The sequence below is a fragment of the Erinaceus europaeus genome, chromosome 5, assembly GCF_950295315.1.
Source record: "Erinaceus europaeus chromosome 5, mEriEur2.1, whole genome shotgun sequence".
NCBI lineage: Eukaryota > Metazoa > Chordata > Mammalia > Eulipotyphla > Erinaceidae > Erinaceus > Erinaceus europaeus.
In genome coordinates, this window is record NC_080166.1 from 800,192 (window position 1) to 819,323 (window position 19,132).

General features: G+C 50.2%; 1 protein-coding gene and 1 long non-coding RNA gene across 2 annotated transcripts in view; both read right to left on the bottom strand.

Moving 5' to 3' along the window:
* CPLANE1 (ciliogenesis and planar polarity effector complex subunit 1) overlaps positions 1–12,984 on the bottom strand; it is a 107,575-nt gene extending 94,591 nt beyond the window's left edge. The window contains exons 1-8 of the mRNA XM_060190957.1: positions 12,721–12,984; positions 11,319–11,451; positions 11,101–11,220; positions 10,515–10,750; positions 8,496–8,602; positions 5,911–6,067; positions 3,677–3,780; positions 1,867–2,049 (exon numbers count right to left, since the gene is read on the bottom strand). Coding sequence (XP_060046940.1) covers positions 1,867–2,049; positions 3,677–3,780; positions 5,911–6,067; positions 8,496–8,602; positions 10,515–10,750; positions 11,101–11,220; positions 11,319–11,451; positions 12,721–12,801 — 1,121 coding nt within the window. The 5' untranslated portion in view covers positions 12,802–12,984. The remainder of the gene's footprint in view (positions 1–1,866; positions 2,050–3,676; positions 3,781–5,910; positions 6,068–8,495; positions 8,603–10,514; positions 10,751–11,100; positions 11,221–11,318; positions 11,452–12,720) is intronic.
* A 1,557-nt stretch (positions 12,985–14,541) lies between these two features.
* On the bottom strand, positions 14,542–18,693 carry LOC132538667 (uncharacterized). The gene is made up of 3 exons (XR_009550020.1): positions 18,509–18,693; positions 17,737–17,844; positions 14,542–15,279 (listed from the first exon to the last, which is right to left on the bottom strand). It is a non-coding gene; the product is annotated as an uncharacterized LOC132538667 (long non-coding RNA).
* Positions 18,694–19,132: the final 439 nt, after the last annotated feature.

Below are 19,132 nucleotides of genomic sequence, written 5' to 3' on the forward strand. Positions count from 1 at the left end.
GGCTCGAACCAGGATCCTAACTCAGGTCCTTGTGCTTTGCGCCACCTGCGCTTAACCCACGGTGCTGCCGCCGACTCCCGTATCTGTTGTTTTTTAAAGGTTTACTTATTATGTGTTTATTAATGAGAGAGGACAGAATGAGGGAGAAAACACAGAGCACAAAACTCTGGCACATGCAATGCCAGAGACTGAACTCAGGACCTCACTCTTGAGGGCTCGAGACTTTCTCCAGTGTACTAGTTACAAGGCAGTATATGTTCGTATAATCTTTGTACAAACCACTTCAGAAAGTCATTAAAGCAGTACATTAATGAAAATTATCTTTCCTTTTTTTTTTTTTAAGATTTTTATTTATTTACTAATGAGAAAAAAAGGAGAAAAGAAAGAACCAGGCATCACTCTGGTCCATGTGCTGGGATTGAACTCAGGACCTCACGCTTGAGAGTCTAGTGCTCTATCCACTGCACCCCCTCCCGGACCACTACCTTTCCTGGTCAACATACACATGCCTATAACATCATCAGTTATGAGCGGTAAGTATACTCATCATTACAGGAGAAAAAGAAAGGAACAGAAATGAGCAGGATCTCATCAGCTAGGAACCAAAGTTGAGGGCTGCTGGAGTGCACACATTGCTATGTGCAAGGACACGGGTTCAAGTTCCTGGTCCCCACCTCAAGAGGGAAGCTTCACCAGTGGTGAAGCAGTCTAAAGAGACTGAAAGGTCTCTCCCTCTCCCTCCACCTCTTCCTTCCCTCTCAATCTCTCTGTTATGTCAAATAACAGAAAGGTGGGAAATGGGGCTGGGAAGGTAGTGAAATGGTTCTCCAAATGACTTTCATGCCTGAGGCTCTGAACTCCTGGTCAACCCCGGCCCACTGTAAGCAGAACCTAGCAGCGCTCTGAGAAGGAAAGGAACAAAGTGGCCACTGGCAGCAGTGGACTAGTCGCACAGGCACTGAGCCTCAGCGATAGTCCTGGTGGCAATAACAAGTAAAAAAAAAAAAAGGTGGCTGGGTCTCCACAGGAACACGTTTGTCACAGTATATAGCCGACGCCTAGGACTACTGCCACAAGCCATGGAGGAGTGCAGAATCAAAGCTCCAGCAGCAACAACAACAGACAAATACCAAAGGTTTTATTTACTTATTTATTTATTTATTTATTTATTTATTTATTTATTTGCCTCCAGGGTTACTGCACTACAAATCCACTGCTCCTGGAGGCCATTTTTCCCATTTTCTTGCCCTTGTTGTTGTTTTATTGTTATTGTTGCCATTACTGTTGTTGTTGTTGGACAGGACAGAGAGAAATGGAGAGAGGAGGGGAAGACAGAGAGGGGGAAAGAAAGACAGACACCTGCAGACCTGTTTCACCGCTTGTGAAACGACTCCCCTGCAGGTGGGGAGCCGGGGGCTCGAACCAGGATCCTTACGCCCGTCCTTGCGCTTGGCACCACGTGCACTTAACCTGCTGTGTACTGCCTGGCCCCCTATTCCAAAGTTTTTTATCCACATTCAAAAACTTTCTCCCACTAGGAGATCCATGTGCCAATTTAATTTTGAATTTCTAAGACATTTACATAGTCTTTATAATAATAAATGGCATGTGCTTTCATATAAAACCAAGGAAAAAAAATTCAGTGCTCTTGAATATTTAAGTAACTTATACTTACATAGTCACAATGTCAAACTTTCACCAGGATTAAGCCACCAAAAGAAATAGAAAATCACAAGTAAGAAACAGATAATGAGATGACAGACTCTAAGAAAGAATAAGACACCAGAAAGGTGAAATCATTTTTAAAAAGCAATACCAAATGAGAAAAACTTGTGCAAACAACGTAGAAGCCACGGGGCATCTCACCTATACGTCACGAGTGGGTGGAGAGGAATGAACTCTGCAGGCCCAAACTCTAGGGAGCAGCCCGATGTCACTGATGTGAGCAGTTCACCTTGGCAGGTCAGTAAGACCAGGGAGCCACGTTTTAACACACAAGCCAGAAAGAGACTATCATGAGTCCAGCTGACGTCACCTACCCAGTAGGACCTGGAAGAAGCAAGATAAGATGTTCACAGTCGAAAGACTCTCTATCCTGATACGTTACGACGGGTTTTATGAAATGGGTAAGGACATCCAACACTGACGGGGAAGGACTCTCCATCCTGATACGTTACGATGGGTTTTATGAAACAGGTAAGAAACGTACAACACTAACGGGGAAGGATGGGGAGCAGGCACCTGCACATCCATTTCCCACCTTTTCTCCCCCAGGATGGAAGGTAAGAAGGAATTCCTTCAGAAAATATCCCAGACACAAGACGCCAAGCAAAAATTTGTATAGATTCACAAGCAACTCAAACAATGAAAAAAACTCCCTAAAAAAATGTGAAGTTTTTGCCATTCACTTTTTATTTAGTTAGTCCTACATTTATTTACTTGGATAGGAACAGAGAGGAACCAGGGGTGAAAGGGAGATTGAGAGAAAGAGAGACAGAGAGACCCCTGCAGCCCTGCTCCACCACTCGTGCAGCTGTCCCCCTACAGGTGGGGACCGGGGCTTGAACCCGGGTCCCTTAGCATGGTAGCATGTGCACTCTGCTTGGTGTGCCACCACCCGGCCTGCCATGCACATTTTAACAGAACAAAGTGTAGCCGTGCTGGTGTCCAAGTCAAGACCCGCTGGTAGGGATGAAGGCCAAATAGGAGGGGAAGTAGGCAGGGGAGGCCCACGCCTCAGCAGCAGACTCCGTCTAACTGAAGAGGCTTCAGGACCCCGCGACTATCTGTCGTGCTGGAGCTCCACAGGGAGGAAGCAGATGCGGCTCCTGTCTCCCCTAAGCTACAGGGGCTGTGGCAGTGCTCAGCGGGGAACCGTCAGGGCTTAACTCTGCAGAGAGGGAGACAGGCAGAGGCAGGCCTGACTGAGTCTGGAAACTCTACAGTCATAGACAGTAGCAAAAAAAAAAAAAAAAAAAAAAAAAGTTTAGAAAAGGGACTTAGGAGGCTGAAAGGTCTCCCTCCGAGACCAGAATCTGTGTGGCTTCGGCTGGCTGCCCACGCGCCACATGAGCCGTGACTCAGCGGCTCCAGCCGACTCAGGAAAAGCCGCTGTTGAAGGCTGTGGGCCCTCGGCCTCTGCGAGGACACGGTGCTCCCAACACCTGGGCTCTCCAGTCAAGCCAGACCCTCCTCTCCGGAGCGCGGCAGAAATGAACACCGTCCTGGTCGCTGTTCGCGCCCACCTTTCCTTAAGGTGCCGACTCCTCTCAGGTCGCAACCTTTAAAATCTACTAGGCACGGCTGCGGAAAGCAAGTCACATATCCCCAACATCCTAGGAACCTACTGGATTATCGGGGTCATTGCATTTATGAAGCTGCCGGGGGAAAAAAAAGCACTATTTACAGGAGCTGGGTGGTAGCTCCCTTGATAAGGCACACATCAGCAGGCACCGGGACCCGGGTTCAAGCCCTGGTGCCCGCAGGTGGAGCGCTTCACTGGTGGCGGAGTGGTCTGCAGGTATCTCTCCTTTTCTTTCTCTGACTCTCACCTCTAACCAAAAAGAAGAAGAAAAGGGGGCTACCAGGGGTGTGAAACTCATGCAGGTACAGAGCCCCGATGAAACCTGGAGGAAGACAAACTAGCAAGGACCTACACACAGAACAAGGTTCCCACCTGACAAGTGTAGCCGGCACCTGGCGGTTCTTACTGCCACACCCTTTAAGGCTGCTGCAGAGGGAGACTCGGGTCAGTGTGTGGACGAACAGCAGCTGCGTTGCCTGGGCGAGAAGAGGCAGCACAGTCAGCGCCTTCACCTCGACTGTCACTTGTAGTTCTGCAGCTCTGCCCGTGCTGCGCGGACCAGTCGGCGAGTCCTTTACAACGGGAAAGGCAAACCGACCACCCGAATCCTCTGTGCTGCACCCCAAGGATAGCAGTCCTCCCCTCCTTTCCTTTCTCCTTCCTCATTGTCCTCACTTCTGAAAGCCACATTTTAAAAATCATGGGTTTCCTGGGCAGACGCCCTCACCCATGTGTCCTGGAGCCTCCCCTCCCCAGAGCCCTGCCCCACTAGGGACAGACAGACACAGGCTGGGGGTGTGGATCCACCTGCCAACACCCATGTCCAGCGGAGAAGCAATGACAGAAGCCAGAGCTCCCACCTTCTGCTCCCCATAAAGAATTGGGGTCCATCCTCTCAGAGGGAACATGGGAACAGGGAAGCTTCCAATGGAGGGGATGGTACAGGGAGCTCTGGTGGTGGGAGCTGTGTGGAATTGTATCCTTCTTATCCTATGGTCTTGTCAATGTTTCCATTTTGTAAATAAAATTTTTTTTAAAAAAATCATGGGAACTGAGGCCAGGTGGTGGTGCTCCTGTTTGAACATATACATTTCAGCGCACAAGGACCTGAGCTCAAGCCCCTGTCCCCACCTGCAATGGGGAAGCTTCACAAGTGGTGAAACAGTGCTGCAGGTGTCTCTCTCTCTCTCTCCCCACCTCTCTATAATCCCTCCTTCCCTCTCCAATTCTGTGTCTATCTAAAGTAAATAAATAAATAAATAAAATTTAAATTATGACAACTAAGTTTAAATAACTTTTAAAATGCAGGATATTAACTTGGATATTAAGCTGGATCAGAGAATACCAATTTATTTGTAGACATGTTTTTAAAAATTTTTTATTGTCTTTATTATTTTTTTTTAATTTCTTCTTTATTGGGGAATTAAATGTTTTACATTCAACAGTAAATACAATCGTTTGTACATGCATAACATTCCCCAGTTTCCCATATAACAATACAACCCCCACTATGTCATTTATCATCCTTCATGGACCTGTATTCTCCCCACCCACCCACCCCAGAGTCTTTGACTTTGGTGCGATACACCAATTCCATTTCAGGTTCTACTTGTGTTTTCTTTTCTGTTCTTGTTTTTCAACTTCTGCCTGAGAGTGAGATCATCCTATATTCATCCTTCTGTTTCTGACTTATTTCACTCAACATGATTTTTTCAAGGTCCATCCAAGATCGGCTGAAAACGGTGAAGTCACCATTTTTTACAGCTGAGTAGTATTCCATTGTGTATATAGACCACAACTTGCTCAGCCACTCATCTGTTGTTGGACACCTGTCTTTATTTGATAGTCAGAAATCGACTCTACCTTTCTCTTTCCCTCTCAATATCTCTCTGTCTCCATCCAATAGTAAATAAAGATTTTTTAAGAAGTTATGGCCTTTGAATAAAGCATAAACTTTAATTAATAATAACATAAATAATATAGCCTTTAGTTAATAATAATAAATTTTAAGAAAGTTATTGTCCTTGTGCAGCCATTACCTACAACCTAAAGCTGTCAGATTTACTCAACATTGCCTTCATTCATTCATTAAATTAGAAGACTACAAAAAAAGTATTGTCTTTATTTATTTATGGGATAGAGACAGTCAGAAATCAAGAGGGAGGGGGGAGATAGAGAGACAGAGAGACACCTGCAGCCCTGCTTCACCACTCGCAAAGCTTTCCCCCTGCAGGTGGGGGCCGGGGGCTCGAGCCTCGGCCCTTGAGCACTGTAATGTGTGCTCAGCTAGGTGCACCTCCACCCAGCCCCTGCACTTATTTCCTAATTAGAGAAATCAGAACTATAGGAGTACTTTAAAGTACTGTCATGGGAAACAAAACTATTAAGATAAGTCTTCACATTGTGGGGAGTATCAAAACTAGGCTAAGCTCTAGTACAGGCTCTTGTCTTCTTTTAACGGACTTATTTACTTATGAGAGTGAGCGGGAGGAACAGAGCTTACCTCTGGCACATGTGACGGCAGGGAGCAAACGCAGAACCTGGGGCTTTCAACTCCAACCCTGGGGCACACACTTGCTTTTTTAAGATGGAGTACACCAACTCACCTTTGGGTCTTTCTGGTTAAGAGCTACTGCCAGCATCAGGCCATCTCTTGAGAAAGAAGAGACGAGCGCCCCTGGTGACTTGACTGGTCTGCACTGTGGAACCAGGCCACGCAGGAGATAGTCTTGGTGTGCCCAGTGCACACAGTACGGCAAGGATCTAAGGAAGGAGATCATTGAAGACAGGAAGTACATAGCTTGGGAATCAACGCATAGCCCACGTCCTAAACTTAAAGGACTCAGCTAAGTGTGTGTGTGTGCTCACGTCGTAGGAAGCTGAGCGCAGGGCGCAAGCAGGCGGTGGGCGGTTACAAAGGCTTCTCAGACTTGACAGCTGCCCAGCTGACTCCCTAGACTTCAGGGGGTCGGGCGGTAGCGCAGTGGGTTAAGTGCATGTGGCACAAGGACCGGCGTAAGGATCCCGGTTCGAGCCCCTGGCTCCCCACCTGCGGGGGGGGGGGGGGAAGAGGGGGTCGCTTCGCGGGCGGTGAAGCAGGTCTGCAGGTGTCTGTCTTTCTCTCCCCTTCTCTGTCTTCCCCTCCTCTCTCCATTTCTCTCTGTCCTGTCCAACAACGAACAACATCAACAATGCAATAGTAATAACCACAACGAGGCTACAACAAGGGCAACAAAAGGGGGAAAAAATGGCCTCCAGGAGCAGTGGATTCATGGTGCAGGCACCGAGCCCAGCAATAACCCTGGAGGAAAAAAAAAAAGATGCAGGTGCACCTCTCCTCACGGCGACCCAGGGACTGAGGAGGCCGACGTGAAGGCACCTGGGGCAGGGATGGCTGGATTCTGTTTGACACGAAGGGGTGTCATAGACATGGTTATTAAAGCTCACTTAGGTGTTGATGCTTCACATTTGCTCATTATACACTAAACAGATTAAACCTTAATAAAACCTTTCCTGGCCAAGGAAACTGCAGAGCTATGGTCACAAAAGGGAGAAGGGGCTTTGAAAGGGTGTGGGACCTAACAGACGCTAGTCGAGAGTTCCCGACACTGGTGGAGGGCCTGGTACAGCCAACCCCACGTGTCAGGAAGACGCAGGATGTTATACGTCCTGACGTGTACACTCTCATCAGAAATTGAGACGTTGAGAAGAATACTTTGAGGAAAAATAAACATAGCAAAACATAATGGAAAATGTCAGGCTATTTTGCTGAATCTTACTTAGGAATTGCACATTTTTGGTGCATTTGTCTACATTATTGAATTCCTTAGAAAAAGTAAAACGCAGCACAGCAGAAAAACACCCGGGCACTGAAAAGGGTGCAGAAGTAAATTAAAGTTTTTGTTTGTTTGTTTGTTTTTTGCCTTCAGAGTTATCGCTGGGGCTCGGTGCCTGCACCATGAATCCACTGCTCCTGGAGGCTATTTTTTTCCCTTTTTGTTGCCCTTGTTTTATCTTTGCTGTGGTTATTATTATTGTTGTTATTGATGTCATTGTTGTTGGATAGGACAGAGAGAAATGAAGAGAGATGGGGAAGACAGAGAAGGAGAGAGAAAGACAGATAACTGCAGATCTGCTTCACTACCTGTGAAACGACTCCCCTGCAGGTGGGGAGCCAAGGGCTCGAACCGGGATCCTTACGCCTGTCCTTGCGTTTCGTGCCACCTGCACTTAACCCGCTGTGCTACCACCCAACCCCCTGAAGTAAGTTCTATCCCTCTAAAACTTCAATTGCAGGGCCAGGTGATGGTGTACCCACGTTGAGTGCACACACTGCCCTGTGCAAGGACCTGGGTTCATGGCCCGGAGAGGCAGTGCTGCAAATGCCTCTCTGTCTTTCTTCCTCTCTGTGTCCCCCCCTCCCCTTTCAATCAAGTCTTTGTCCTATCAGAGAAAAAGAAAGAAAATAAAGAGAAAAACGTCCACCACCAGCAGTGGTGTCGGCACACAGGAACTCAGCGCTAGGGACGGCGCATGGCTGCAGCTGCATTTCTCTCCAAAATAGTTAGTTTGTGTTCTCAATTCCAAGAGCACAAAGACATTTTACAGTAAACATTTAGAAATGAAACCAAAGTAACAGAGCAATACTTACGCTATGAGGATAAAGGGTTTGAGGGGCTGGGTGGTAGCACAGCGGGTTAAGCGCACATGGCCTGAAGCACACAGACCAGTGTAAAGATACCAGTTCAAGCCCCCGGCTCCTCACCTGCAGAGCGATCACCTCACAAAGGGTGAAGCAGGTCTGCAGGTGTCTGTCTTTCTCTCCCCCTCTCTGTCTTCCCCTCCTCTCTCTATTTCTCTCTGCCCTATCCCACAACAACAATAGCAATGACAACAATAACAACAACAAGGGCAACAAAAGTGGGGAAAAAATAGCCTCCAGGAGCCGTGGATTTGTAGTGCAGGCACCAAGCCCCAGCAGTAGCCCTTGAGGCAAAGTAAATAAATAAAAGAGAACGAGGGGTCTGTAGAGTCTCAGAAGTCAGGAGTTAAATGTACATCGACTAATGTACACACGTGGGCCAAACGCCAGAACAGGGCGAGAAGATGAAAGGGTTGTGCCTGTGTGTCAAAGCCTGCACTGGAAACCACAAAGAAAAGGAAAGAGAAGAGAAGGAAAAGGCAAGCTCACCTTGTAGCAGTGAGTCCGTTCTCATGCCACCTGACGGCCAGGAACGCTGACCTGAGGCTTTCTCCAGAGTAAAACGCAAACGAGCACAGACAGCAGTCTCCAAGTAACTGTAGACAGATCCATATACTTTAGTATTTAACTGATCTGGAAAGGAATCAAGACGTGAAAGACATGTATTTCTTTTTTTTTCCTTTCTTTCTTCCCTCCCTTTTGTTGCCCTTGTTGTTTTTTATTGTTGTGACTATTATTGTCGTTGTTGCTGGATAGGACAGAGAGAAATGGAGAGAGGTAGGGAAGACAGGGGGAGAGAAAGACAGACACCTGCTGACCTGCTTCACCGCCTGTGAAGCGACTCCCCTGCAGGTGGGGAGCTGGTGGCTCAAACCGGGATCCTTACGCCGGTCCTGCAGACCGCCTGTGAAGCGACTCCCCTGTAGATGGGGAGCCGGGGGCTCGAACCAGGATCCTTTGGCCGGTCCTTGCATTTTGCCACATGCGCTTAATCCACTGTGCTACTGTCTGACTCCCAGCAAAGCATATATTTCTTAGAATAAATAAACAAATATACAATATCAAGACCCAGCATGGTGGCCCGGGAGGTGGTACAGTGGTTAAAGCACTGTATTCTCAAGCATGAGGTCCTGAGTTCAATCCCTGGCAGCACATGTACTAGAGTGATGTCTGGTTCTTTCTCTCTCCTCCTATCTTTCTCATTAATAAATAAAATCTGTTAAAAAAAAAAAAAAGACCCAGCATGCATTTTTAACATTAGCCCAAGGCTGAGTCAGTTTCTTTCTTTTCTTTTCTTTTTTAAATTAATGACAATGATAGGAAGAGAGAGGGAAAGAACCAGTCATCACTCTGGTACATGTGCTACCAGTGGATTGAACTCAGAACCTCATGCTTGAGAGTCCAGTGCTTTATCCACGTGCCACCTCTCAGACCACTGAGTCATAGTTTTAAGCCAGAGGCATGCCACAGATGGGAACCAAGGTGGACTGTACTCAGATAAAAACCTTCATTACAAAAGACTCTGGGGTGGGTGGGTGGGTGGGGAGAATACAGGTCCATGAAGGATGATAAATGACATAGTGGGGGTTGTATTGTTAAATGGGAAACTGGGGAATGTTATGCATGTACAAACTATTGTATTTACTGTTGAATGTAAAACATTAATTCCCCAATAAAGAAATAAATTAAAAAAAAAAAAACCTTCATTACAGGACTGTAACTTGAAATACTCCCAGATATTTGTCTTTTACCTATTATTTAAATTAGACTACCACTTCTTGCATGGGATACTAGAGAAAGCAAGAAAAAACTTCAAAATGCAATTTCCAGTATTAGCACACTGGATAATAAAATACTGTTTTGTTTTGTTTTTTTGCCTCCAGGGCTGTCGCTGGGGCTCGGTGCCTGCACTATGAATCCACTGCTCCTGGAGGCCTTTTTTTTTTTTTCTTTTCCTTCTGTAGTTGCTGTTATTATTGCTGATGTTGCTACTGTTGTTGGTTAGGTAGGACAGAGAGAAATTGAGAGGAGGGGGAGGCAGAGAGGGGGAGAGAAAGACAGACACCTGCAGACTTGCTTCACTGCTTGCAAGGTGACTCTCCTGCAGGTGGGGAGCCAGGGCTCGAACCCTTAAGCTTCACACTATGTGGGCTTAACCCAGTGCACTTCTGCCCAGCACCTAAAATACTGACTTTTACTAAGTAGCACTGGATATTATAAATGTTTTTTGGTTAATTAATGTGTTATTTCCTTAGAATTAAGCACCAGTTTTAGCTTATTAAATTATAAAACTAGTTTTACTTTAAAACTAAAGAGAAAGCTCTAAATTCAAACAACTGTATAAATAGTTTTAAATATAACTGGGAAACATGAAAATATCTTGTATTTCAATAATTTCACAACTACCATGAAACTAATGGTAATCACAGATAAGAGCTGCTCCTCTCCACTCTGCCTGCCAGCCGCACAAGTGTCCAGAGCTCAGCTCACAAGACTGGCTTGCTGTACCTCATTTCTCGTGAAAACAGCGTGAGCTGCGGCTTCTCTGTCTGCGGCTGATGGCAGGTAAGCTGCTTCTCCAGGTGTGACGATCTGAGACCACTGACCCCTGAGGGACGGGCTTTGAGAAGATAAGATATCACCGAATTCTCTATGTTCCCAGAGAAATATGCCTCCAGAAGGTACGATAAGCAGAACTCTTTTCCCATCTCCAGACACATACAAGTTCAGCTTCAGACTGCTTGCTAAAAAATAAATAAATAAATAAAGGCACAAAAAATTCATCAAGACCACTAAACCTTGAACCCACCTCCCCCACCACAGAACACAGTTGTGTATCTGACCGTGAGGAAACTAAGCAAGGCCTAGGTTCGAGCCTGGCCCCAATGAACTGAAGGAGCTTTGGTGTTGTGGCTTCTTCTCTCTCCGTCTGGCTAGACTTTTTTGCCAGGCTTTTACTTCTCAAGACAACTTAGTTGTCACAAATAAACACCACCCCCAGAAATAAAAGCATATACACAGAGACAATTTGTTAACTAGTAGTCCCTCCAGTTTACCAAGTCAAACCAGTCCAAACTAGTAGAGCCGAGCCCACCTGCTGCAGCTTTGATGGCCTCTTCAGGCTGCTCAGTGGCTTGTATGGTCCTCAAACAGTCTTGGTCTTTGTGCCAGAGGAAGAGCTCCCCTGTGGCGAGTGCCCCCGCCAGCCAGGCATCTGTTCCCAAAATGGAAACACGACACGACACTTAGAATCTCAAAACCCCTTTGAATTACTCTGATCACTAAGAATCCGGCTGCTCAGCTCCACTTAACCGTTACTGGATGTGGTCAGGGCGGTGACGTCCTTCAGCAGGGGCTGCAGAGTAGGGATCCTCTTTGTCTTTCCTGACAGCAAGTTCATCTCACTTAAGAGTTCATCATCCAACAGGAAAACAGCTTCATTTTCCTAAAAGAAGTGAGAGACTTAAGATATAGTAGACGTTGATTCAACCTCTAATCAAATAAATTATCCCAGAAAGGAAAACAATGTGACAATATTTAAGAAGGGTTATACTGATACATTTGTACCACAAATCATTTCTTTGTTTTATTTATTTATTTATTTATTTATTTATTCCACAAATCATTAACAACAAAGAGAAGCAGAATCTTGAGGCTAAGGGATAAACTAAAGGTCTTCAGCCTAGTTTAAGCACTTATTGTCAGGGTTATTAGCTGAATGACCTGATGGCTATATTGACTGATTGATTTTCTGTTTTCTTTATTTTACAGAATTATATGACAACAAGGCTTTAAATCCACACCATTCCCACCACCAGAGTTCTGAATCTTCAGTCTCCCCACTGCCATCCATATTAAATGTTTAGGCAAAAGCAAATATTTGCACTTAGGGCTATGGTCCAGGCAGTCGGAGAACTTGAGGTATTAAACCTAATCCCCCCGACATGTCATATTAATAGTGACAGGACTAAAATTTCACACCTTTCCCGCCACCGAAAATCTGTGCCCTCCCCCCACCCCCCAGGTAATCACTATAGTTTTCCGATTTAAAGAATGGCTGCATTTAGAAGTTTAAAATGATAGCACTAGGAGTCGGGCGGTAGCGCAGGTTAAGTGCCGGTGGCGCAAAGCGCAAGGACCGGCATAAGGATCCCGGTTCGAGTCCCTGGCTCCCCACCTGCAGGGGAGTCGCTTCACAGATGGTGAAGCAGGTCTGCAGGTGTCTGTCTTTCTCTCCCCCTCTCTGTCTTCCCCTCCTCTCTCCATTTCTCTCTGTCCTATCCAACAATGACATCAATAACAACAACAATAACTACAACAACAATAAAAACAAGGGCCACAAAAGGGAAAATAAATAAATAAATAAATAAAATAAATAATAATAAAGAAATATAAAAAAATTTAAAAAAATTTTTTTAAGTAAATTATTTCTTCTAGATGGACCACCTAGCTTTCTAGTACAGCATTATTAAACATAAATCACAAACACACCAAGTCCTGTTTCTTTCTAAAGATGGCAATTTTGTTAAAAAAAATTTATATTTATTTCCTTTTGTTGCCCTTGTTGTTTTATTCTGGTAGTTATTCTACCGCCCGACTCCCAAGATGGCGATTTTTTTAAAAGTCATATACATTGTTGAATTTTAAAGGTAGACCACACATCTAAACACTTATCAAAACGGGCACTGAAGGAATAAAGCAAGCAAGGCCTTACCTGTCCCAACCAGGAGATGTGTGGCCAGGGCTTTTTCTGCTTGATGCATGTTGATGTCAGAACTTCTAATCTTACCTCCATGCCGTTAAGAGACCAATAACCGGTTAAGTGAAATAGTCACCAGAAGCTGTGGGGAAAGTGGTGGTGGCAGCGAATAGTCTGTATTAGTGACTAGGGGCCCCGCAGGGCTGGTGAGCGAGTTTCAAATCAGTATCCTACATCTTGACTCATCAGCAAATGTATTTGCTCTCTCGACAGTTGACTGTCAGACTCTGGACAAGGAGGACAATGAACTTCCTCTGTGATTTGCTTTACTCAGTATGAAAGACTGTTTTATTTATTTATTATTAATTGATTAATTAATTGGATAGAGACAGAAACTGAGAGAGGAACGGGAGATACAGAGGGAGACAGAGAGACACCCGCAGCCCTGCTTCACCACTCGTGAAGCTTTCCCCTGCAGGTGGGGGCCGGGGGCTTGAACCCGGGTCCTTGTGCACTATAGTGTGAGCGCCTAAGCAGGTGCGCCACCCCCCAAGTTGATCTTAAGATGGTCACAACATGGGAGTCGGGCGGTGGCGCAGTGGGTTAAGCGCAAGTGGAGCAAAGCGCAGGGACCGGCGTAAGGATCCCGGTTCGAGCCCCCGGCTCCCCACCTGCAGGGGAGTCGCTTCACGGGCGGTGAAGCAGGTCTGCAGGTGTCTGTCTTTCTCTCCCCTCTCTCTCTCTGTCTTCCCCTCCTCTCTCCATTTCTCTCTGTCCTATCCAACAACAAAGCAACGTCAACAATGGCAATAATAACCGCAACGAGGCTGCAACAACTAGGGCAACAAAAAGGGGAGAAAAATGGCCTCCAGGAGCGGTGGATTCACGTGCAGGCACCGAGCCCAGCAATAACCCTGGAGGGAAAAAAAAAAAAAAAAAGATGGTCACAACAGTACTGCAAGCTCCTTGCCCTGCGACCCTGACACCCCTCCGCTAAGTGTGGGTTTAATGCCTTATCCTGCGGCATTGGTGGGACGGGACTACCTGGAGCGAGAGGTCCAGAGAGAAAGTGAGGCTGGACAGGTAGGACTCTCCCCGAGTTCCAGGAATAACCATCCCTTTTTATTACTGCCACCTGTCGGACACTAAACCAGCTCCCCCTGCTCCCCCTGCATTGCTGACACTATGGCCTATCTACATGATCATTGTTTTGCCTGAAAGATCCCCACCCATTCCATCCTTTGATCTGTTTTCTTGGAGACCCGCCCCCCCTGCAGGGTAACATTAATCCCCCCAGTTAAAACCATGGCAACAGTTGCTGAGGAAGTTTATACCTTCCCAGCCCTTTGCCTTTCTCCACCCCCTTTGCTAGCCATTTCCGTTTCCGACTTGCCACTTCCGGCTCTAGCCTATAAAAGCGCTCGCTGTCTCTGATCAATAAAGGCTGCATTACCTCGCACCCCATGTTGGGTTCCTGAGTCATCTATCTCCTGCGTGAGTGTTTGGTTCCTGAGTGAGCAGCAGCCCAGGCTGGCTCCGTCGAGGGAACCCAGAGAGCATGCGCCAGGTAGAGGCACCCCCACGCTAGCCCGGCACCCTTGTGCAGGGGAACATGTGCCATTCTTAACCTGTTCTGTTTCTGACACGGGTGCCCCGCCCCCCCGCCCCCACTCCCTCAGGTCACCATATTGATGCCAAACTTAGTGCAGACAGGATCGAGCCTCCAGCCTCAGCCTCCCAGGGTCTGGGCCGACAGGCGCGCGTGTCATTCTTAAAGTCTTCAGTCACCGAATGAGCAAACCGCCCCGAGGCTCAGGGCTAGGACAGTCCCAGCCAGCTCACGGAACAACAGCAGGACAGACGACACCCAGCGGACGTGCCCGCCAAGTGCCTGTGGCAGCACAAGATCCTCGTCTGCATGGGCACTGGAGCGGCGCCACACCTTGCTCCTTCTCTCTCTTTCTCCCTGTCTCTAGCCTAGGAAGGAGGGAGGGGGGGAAGGGGAAAAGGAAGAGCCGCCAGAAGATGACCTGTGCGCAGGCTGAGCGCCCTGCCTGTCAGACCCCTGAGCGGTGGTTCGCTCTGGGAGGCTCTTGGCGGTGTTCAGGCAGTGGAGACAGGAGCAGCGCAGACACTTCTCACGCAGCTTTTTATAGCGTTCTGACTGGGGGCCGGGCGGCGGCGCAGCGGGTTAAGCGCACGTGGCGCCAAGCGCAAGGACCGGCGTGAGGATCCCGGTTCGAGCCCCCGGCTCCCCACCTGCAGGGGAGTCGCTTCCCAGGCGGTGAAGCAGGTCTGCAGGTGTCTGTCTTTCTCTCCTCTCTCCATTTCTCTCTGTCCTATCCAACAACGACAACATCAATAATAACTACAACAATAAAATTAAACAGTTAAAAAAAAGAAAAAAATATATAGTGTTCTGACTTTGGGGCTTACTGTACTTAAACCAACAAGAACCTAGAGCTTAACAGGAAGGGAAGCAGATAAGCCAACCACGTGTTTCTTCTTTGCCCCCAGGGAGTTGGCTGGGGTCTGACTGCTGCACAGGTCACTGCCTCACTGCTTTCAGCAGACCTTGTTTTGACAGATGAGAGACGGAGAGATGGGGAGACGCCTCTAAACTGTCCCACTGCTTATAAAGCCCCCCCCCCATAACTGTGCCACGTGCCAGCTGGGCTCACACCTACGTCGGCACGGAAGTGTAGTCTGGGAGATAGTCCAGTGGTGGCGCACCAGACTTTCACGCCTGAGAGGCCAGGGGTCCTGGGTTCAATTCCCAACATGCCAGAGCTAAGCAGTGCTCCGGCCTCCTCTCTCTCTGTGCCGCTCTCTCCTACATAAAAGAATAAAACCATCAACTCAGGAAGCCACTTTACGGTGGCTGTGCACATGGAAGAGGCCATAGGTTCATTCCCCAGAGCTGTTAAGAAAAAGCAAGTATCGGGAGCCTGGTGCCAGTGTAGCGGGTTAAGTGCACGTGGCGTGAAGTACAAGGACCAGTGTAAGGATCCCGGTTCGAGCCCCCGGCTCCCCACCTGCAGGGGAGTCGCTTCACAGGCGGTGAAGCAGGTCTGCAGGTGTCTGTCTTTCTCTCCCCGTCTTCCCTACCTCTCTCCATTTCTCTCTGTCCTGTCCAACAATGACGACATCAATAACAATAATAACTACAACAAAACAACATAGGGCAACAAAAGGGAATACATAAATAAAATTTAAAAAATAATAACAACAACAATAAAAAACAAGGGTAACAAGGGAATAAATAAATAAGTGTTTTTTAAAAAGGAAAAAACAAGTATCAGTGTGAGCCTTCCTGAACCGGGTAAGTGTTGTTATTACGCTATGAGAAAGAGAGCGAGGCCTGGCCCATGCACCTGGGTCCCTCCAGGCAGGCAGCTGGCCCAGCACGGCCCAGAGGAGGCTCTGCAGGACGAGGGCACTGGGCGCCCGCCTGGCAGCATTTCCCACGTCAGAACTGCCTCGAGGCCGGGGGTGGCTCCAGGGGGAAACAGGTAGCCTTGGGTTCGACCCAGCCCCTCATGAGAGCGGGAGACAAGGCAGATGTCGCGCCCAGAGCCTTCCTCCACGTGCCGCAGGGCTCGCCAGGCACACCTGGCTCACGGGCTCACCTGGCTCATGGGTAGGCACACACGGCACTGAGCGCGAGCCCCCGCTCCCCACTCGCAGGGGGGAAGCTCTATGAGTGGTGAAGCAGGGCTGCAGGTGTCTGTCTCTCTCTCTCCCTCTGTCTTCTCCTCTTCTCTCCATTTCTCTGTCCCAGACCAAAAAAAAAAAAAAAAAATCAGGAAAGGAAACGGCCCAGGAGCAGTGGATTCACACTGCAGCACCTGGAGGCAAAAACACAGAAAGGTGCCTGTGGCCCACACACCTGCGGGGGGGGGGGGCTTCCCTCCCTCCCTCTCTCTCCCTCTCTCTCCCTCCCTCTCTCTCCCTCTCTCTCTCTCTGTCCTTGTCTCTCTCTCTCCCTCCTTCTCTCTCCCTCCTCTCTCTCTCCCCCCTCCCTCTCTCTCCCTTCCTCTCTCTGTCCCTCTCTCCCTCCCTCTTTCTCTCTCTCTGTCCCTCTCTCCCTCTCTCTCTCCCTCTTTCCCTCTCTCTCTCTCTCTCCCTCCTTCCCTCCCTCTCTCTCCCTTCCTCTCTCTGTCCCTCTCTCCCTCTCTCCCTCCCTCTTTCTCTCTCTCTGTCCCTCTCTCCCTCTCTCTCTCCCTCTTTCCCTCTCTCTCTCTCTCTCCCTCCTTCCCTCCCTCTCTCTCCCTTCCTCCCTCTTTCCCTCCCTCTCTCTCTCCCTCTTTCCCTCTCTCTCTCTCTCTCCCTCCCTCCCTCCCTCTTTCCCTCTCTCTCTCTCTCCCTCCTTCCCTCCCTCTCTCTCCCTCTGGCTTTGTAGTCCCACCAGGGTCATCACTGGGGCTCAGTGCCACCTGTCCCGCTTGTTTTTCTTTCTTCTTTACTGTTATTTGAAAGAACAGAAACATTGAGGAGGCGGATGGGGAAGGACAGGCCTGAGGTCCAGGCTCAGCCCCACACCCTGCAGCACTCGCGTGGCCACCGCGCCTGGCCCTCTCCATCTCCCTCCTTCTTGAGTCTTTAATTTTTTTATATTTATTTATTCCCTTGTTGCTTCTTGTTGTTATTGATGTTGCCGTTGTTGGATAGGACAGAGAGAAATGGAGAGAGGAGGGGAAGACAGAGAGGGGGAGAGACAGACAGACACCTGCAGACCTGCTTCACCGCCTGGGAAGCGACCCCCCTGCAGGTGGGGAGCCGGGTCCTTCCTGACTTCTGTCTCTACCGAAATGAACAAGCAGTAGAGACACCGTCATCAATAATAAACGCACATAAAGGATCACAGGTGAGTGTTTCAGAAGGCGGCGCAGGGCAGGTCCAGGCAGCAGGACAGCAGCCCCAGAGGCGGGGGAGCCCGCACATCCCAGGGCTCTGCCCACTGTGCCGCCGCCCAGCAGCAAGGCCTGCGGGGACCTGCCCACCGGCTTCCCCAGGGAGCAGCAGACTCACCGCCCGGAGGGTCCGTGTCCACACAGGGTCCCACAGGCTACAGATCTGGGTCTGCAGAACCGGGTCTCTGCTCCACCTGGCACCTGCTGGCTGGACCGCGGGTCTACACTGCGGGGGGGGTGGGGGTCTACACTGCAGGGTGGGGGTCTACACTGCAGGGGGTGGGGGTCTACACTGCGGGGGGGTGGGGGTCTACACTGTGTGATGGGGGTCTACACTGCGGGGGGGTGGGGGTCTACACTGCAGGGGGGTGGGGGTCTACACTGCGGGGGGTGGGGGGTCTACACTGCGGGGGGTGGGGGTCTACACTGTGTGATGGGGGTCTACACTGGGGAGGTGGGGGTCTACACTGCAGGGGGGTGGGGGTCTACACTGCGGGGGGTGGGGGGTCTACACTGCGGGGGGTGGGGGTCTACACTGCGGGGGGTGGGGGGTCTACACCGCCCGGGTGAGGGGACTGAGGGGTCTACACCGCCCGGGTGAGGGGACTGAGGGGTCTACACCGCCCGGGTGAGGGGACTGAGGGGTCTACACCGCCCGGGTGAGGGGACTGAGGGGTCTACACCGCCCGGGTGAGGGGACTGAGGGGTCTACACCGCCCGGGTGAGGGGACTGAGGGGTCTACACCGCCCGGGTGAGGGGACTGAGGGGTCTACACCGCCCGGGTGAGGGGACTGAGGGGTCTACACCGCCCGGGTGAGGGGACTGAGGGGTCTACACCGCCCGGGTGAGGGGACTGAGGGGTCTACACCGCCCGGGTGAGGGTCCACACCGCCTGCAGGCCAGAGGCCGTTTGCGCGTCAGGACGCCGCCAGCGCGGGAGTTCCGGGATCCGGGATCCGGGGAGGAGCCGGGCGGCAGCGAGGGGACCGCGGTCCTCGGCCCGGTGCCTCACGATCGCGCAGCCTAGAGACCCGGCGGGAGGGTCCGCGGGCGTCACCGGCGGGGCGCATGCGCAGACCAGCGGCGGGAGCATCAAGGCCCCGCCCATCGAGCCCCCTCCCGCCAGCCCCGCCCCGGATCACAGGCCCCGCCCAGCGAGCACCCTCCCGCCAGCCCCGCCCCGGATCACAGGCCCCGCCCAGCGAGCCCCCTCCCACCAGCCCCGCCCTGGATCACAGGCCCCGCCCAGCGAGCCCCCTCCCGCCAGCCCCGCCCCGGATCACAGGCCCCGCCCAGCGAGCCCCCTCCCGCCAGCCCCGCCCCGGATCACAGGCCCCGCCCAGCGAGCCCCCTCCCGCCAGCCCCGCCCCGGATCACAGGCCCCGCCCAGCGAGCCCCCTCCCGCCAGCTCCGCCCCCGATCACAAGCCCCGCCCAGCGAGCCCCCTCCCGCCAGCCCCGCCCCGGATCACAGGCCCCGCCCAGCGAGCCCCCTCCCCCGATCACAAGCCCCG